We start from the raw sequence: 4237 nt of genomic DNA, 5'->3' as shown, positions 1-4237 counted from the left end.
ACCTCAAAAATATTTGGTTTCCACAGTAACCAAATCCTTCCCTTAGGATGTTGAGCCAAATTTGTTGTAAAGGACTACCCCTCACAAAGATTAAGAGAAGCTCTATGAGCTTTAGATCTCTTAATCTTTGTTTCTAGGACACCAAACAGACTAGCTCCACTGTTGTGCATAAACAGATGTACTTCTCTTTGTTTATCTAGTCTGTTTAGTCCCCTTACATTCCAGAAGCCTAGCTTATCCATTGGGCAGGGGTCTTTCCCCACCCCTCCCATGTCCTGGCCCCTTCACCACTGGTTCTCCCTTAGGGTTAGAAGAACTAGCTTTATTCTGCCTCATTTCCTCTATGTCTCCACCTTTGTTGAGCACCTCAAATGCATTCCTTGTTGCTATAGCCATGGGGTTGTTCTGCTGTTTCTCTACCACTTTTCCTTTTGCTTTGTTTTCATCTCTTTTGTTCTCCTTATTCTGAGTAGGGCCTTCTGTTGCTTTCTCTGACACTTCCTCTTTAGTTTTGCCTTCATCACTTGTGTTCTCCTTGTTCTGAATAGGGCCTTCTGTAGTTTTCTCCTCCTGTTCCAGCTGTTTTCTTCTAGTTTCTGCTTCTTCTCTATGTAGTTTCCTGCAGTCTTGTAACTCATGCCCAAAATTTTTACAATTTGGACATAATGTTGGCTTCCATTCATAATACACCTCTTGCTTTACTATTCTCCCCACCTCATTCTCAAACATAACCTGCTTAGGGTATTGCTGATTTATGGATACTTCCACGAGAACTCTGGCAAATGCTAATCTCTCCTTGTTTGTAGTAGCTCTATCTGCTTTTAATGGCTTCCCAATCAATCCAGCTATTTTTGTGAAGGCATTCTACCTCCAATACTTGATATCCAAGCCTTTTAGCCTTATCCACACTGATATTCTATCTATATTTTCCTTACTTACATCCATATCTGGTTCCCAAGGCTTCACTACAATAGGCTTTTTATCAAACATCTGGACTCCATCTTCAATGACTTGAGTTCTACTTTCAACAGTGTGAAATCTAATCAGGAACACTCCTCTGTTTATTTGTGCAATTTTATCTATCCCCAACCCTCCCCATATTCTTCTGAAATATCCATCAATTACAGTCAACGATGGATTTGATCCCAGTACATAGCATATCACTGCTGTTTTCCAGTACACGAGTTCATCCTTAATATCATCCATCGTAATTTTGACATTTTCCCCTGCTATAACCTCGCTATTTAGGTCTAAGCCTTCACTACTTGGTGCTATGCCCACAATTTTACTCCATGAATTAGTTATCATATTCAATTGTACCTAGTTTGTTGCATTTGTCTCCGTAATTTCCGCTTCCACTCTATCCGCCCAGGATCCACCTGAATGAATCACCGGAGTTGTTGCCGGATTCAATGGAGTCTTCATCACGTCAATTGTGTGCTCTGCATGTGCAATTGGCATCGTCGATGATCCTTGACTGAGACCTAATGGCACAATTCCTTGGATTGCATTGATGTTCCTCGTCTTTTTTGCATCTGCTGACTGTGGAACTCCAGTTCTTCGCGACTGATTGGTGGAGTTTTCTACCATGCGTTGTTGCCCTCCCCCTCCATTCTTCGTTCTTCTCGTCATTTTAGTGTTACCTGTGAGAGGAGAATTCATTCTATAGAGAGAAAGATTTGAAATAGACACATATGGACTCATTTATTCAAACTTCTTCTATGAAAATTCACACAATAAGTAATTATGCGATTCAATTTGTCACTGTCTTCTCATTATGCCTACAAAATCATGGATTCACTATTATGCCTTTGATAAAAGGATTATATTATATACATATAGGAATTTTTACATCCTATAGAAAAGGTTAACACCTTATTTATATTAAATAAATACCTACCATTTAAATAAATTATATCCTATAGATCCTATAGATACCTTTTATGGTTTATAGCAAAATTTCTTATTTTGGTTATCTCCTACACTTAAGCCACAATACACGTTCTTTCTCTCTCTTATTTTGATACACTCTATTCTCTTTCCCATTCACTGTAAACTCGCCCAAAACCAGAGAAACTCTCACCCACACCGCTTCCTTCTTCCCCAATCTCGGCATAAACCCTAATTTTCGCTCGATTGTTGTCATTTTGTGACGACCCAAAGGGTCATCACTTGTTTTCTCATTCATTTTTTGCTTCCTAGGCCTTGAAAACCTCATTTTTAGTTGCCTCGATTTGCGTGCGCAGTCCGGGCGCGTTGCCGGAAAGCTAAAGTATGAAATCTGTGTGAAAAATGATGAATTTTGATATTAATATGATTAAAGTTGACTTTGGTCAACGTTTTGGGTAAACGGACCCGGACCCGTGATTTGACGATCCCGGAGGGTCCGTAGAAAAATATGGGACTTGGGCGTATGCGCGGAATCGAATTCCGAGGTCCCAAGCCCGAGAAATGATTTTTTGTGTGAAATTGTTTTCTGAAATTTATTAAGAAAAATGGAAAGGAAATTTGATCAGAAGACTATGTTATCGGGCTCGTATTTTGGTTCCGACATCCGGTACAAGTCTTATATGTGATTTAAGCGCTTTCTATAAAGTTTGGTTGAAAACGGACGTCATTTGACGTGTTTCGGACTTAAAAATGGAATATTTATGTTTTATGAAAAGTTGGAAGAAATCATGTGATTTGAGACTTGATTCTATGTATATGATGTTATTTTGGCAATTTGATCGCACGAGTAAGTCCGTAGGATGTTTTTGAGGTTGTGTGCATATTTGGTTTGGAGCCCCGAGGGCTCGGGTGAGTTTTTTTTGAACTTTGGAAAAAAATCTGATCCTTCAGTTCTGGTATCTTCGCATTTGCGAAGAAATTCTCGCAAATGCGAGTCCCTGATCGCAAATGCGAAAAAGGGAATTTCTGTCTTGGGTCGCAAATGCGACCATCTGGGTCGCAAATGCGAACTAGAGCTGGTCGCAAATGCGACATTTCAGCTCGCAAATGCGAAACTTCCCCCTTTGCCCAGTGTTCGCAAATGCGAACTACTTCCTCGCATTTCCCAAGCCTGCTGGGTTCGCAATTGCGAACCCATGTTCGCATTTCCCATATCTGAGGCCTGCAATTTTTCATACTTAGACGAATTTTTAACCCCTTTTCTTCATTCTTTCAAAACACAAACTCCATAGGCGATTTTCCAAGAAATCTATCTTCTCCAATCATTTGTAAGTCAACATTTACTTAATTTCTTCAATCTTTAACATCATTAGACATGTTTTCATCTTAAAATCAAGGATTTCCATGGGTGAAAATTGAGATTTTGGGTAGAACTTAGGTTTTCTTAAAATTGGGATTTGGACCTCAATTTGAGGTCCGATTTCAAAACTAATCATAGATATGAATTCGTGGGGGAATGGGTAACCGGGTTTTGGTTCGAACCTCGGGTTTTGACCACGTGGGCCCGGGGGCGTTTTGGGAATTTTTGAGTAAAACTTTGGGAAATTCATTTTCATGCATCCAAATTGATTCAATTACCATTTGTTGATGCATTCAAGTAATTTGTGACTAGATTCGAGCGGTTTGGTGGTGAATTCGAGGGGTAAAGCTATACTAGAGACTTGAGTTGAGTTTGGAGCATTTGAGGTAAGTGTTTGGTCTAAGTTTGGCTTGAGGGAATAGGAGTAGAGTCTTATTTGTTAATTGCTATTTGTCGAGTACGGTGTATAGGCATGGTGACGAGTATCTACACACCGGTGTCGAGCATGACCGTGAGTCCTAATTTGCTAAATTATCGAATTTGAAATTGTTAGTTATGAGGAATTGGTTGGAAATCTTTAACACTGAGCCAGTAATTGTTGAGACTAAGTGTGGATTTAATTGTGTTAAGTAGAAATTGAATGAGTTTGGTTATAGCTGGATCTCCCTTGCCGGGACAGTTTATTATATTACATTGCTCCCTTGCCGGGATAGTTATTATAACATCTTTCTCCCTTGCCGGGATTATGTTATGTATTGTGTTTAAAGAAATGGGATCGTGTGGCACGCCGACCACGAGATATTATGAAATGGGATCGTGTGGCACGCCGACCACGAGTTATTATGAAATGGGAACGTGTGGCACGCCGACCACGTGATATTATTGTAATGGGAGCGGGTGGTACGCCTACCACGTGATATAAGGAAATGGGATCGTGTTGCACACCTTCAATGGGAGCAAATTGAAATAAGTGAAAGTGGTTTGTTT

General features: G+C 39.9%; 1 protein-coding gene across 1 annotated transcript; it reads right to left on the bottom strand.

The window, feature by feature from the left end:
• Positions 1-234: 234 nt before the first annotated feature.
• On the bottom strand, positions 235-1206 carry LOC109214590. Its single transcript, XM_019378529.1, has 2 exons — positions 940-1206; positions 235-864 (listed from the first exon to the last, which is right to left on the bottom strand). The coding sequence occupies exons 1-2, from the start codon at positions 1204-1206 to the stop codon at positions 235-237; spliced, it is 897 nt and encodes a 298-aa protein (XP_019234074.1).
• Between the last annotated feature and the right edge of the window lie 3031 nt (positions 1207-4237).

Source organism: Nicotiana attenuata, unplaced genomic scaffold, assembly GCF_001879085.1.
Source record: "Nicotiana attenuata strain UT unplaced genomic scaffold, NIATTr2, whole genome shotgun sequence".
Lineage (NCBI taxonomy): Eukaryota > Viridiplantae > Streptophyta > Magnoliopsida > Solanales > Solanaceae > Nicotiana > Nicotiana attenuata.
The sequence above is the reverse complement of the archived record's forward strand: the minus strand, read 5'-3'. Positions and strand labels throughout refer to the sequence as shown.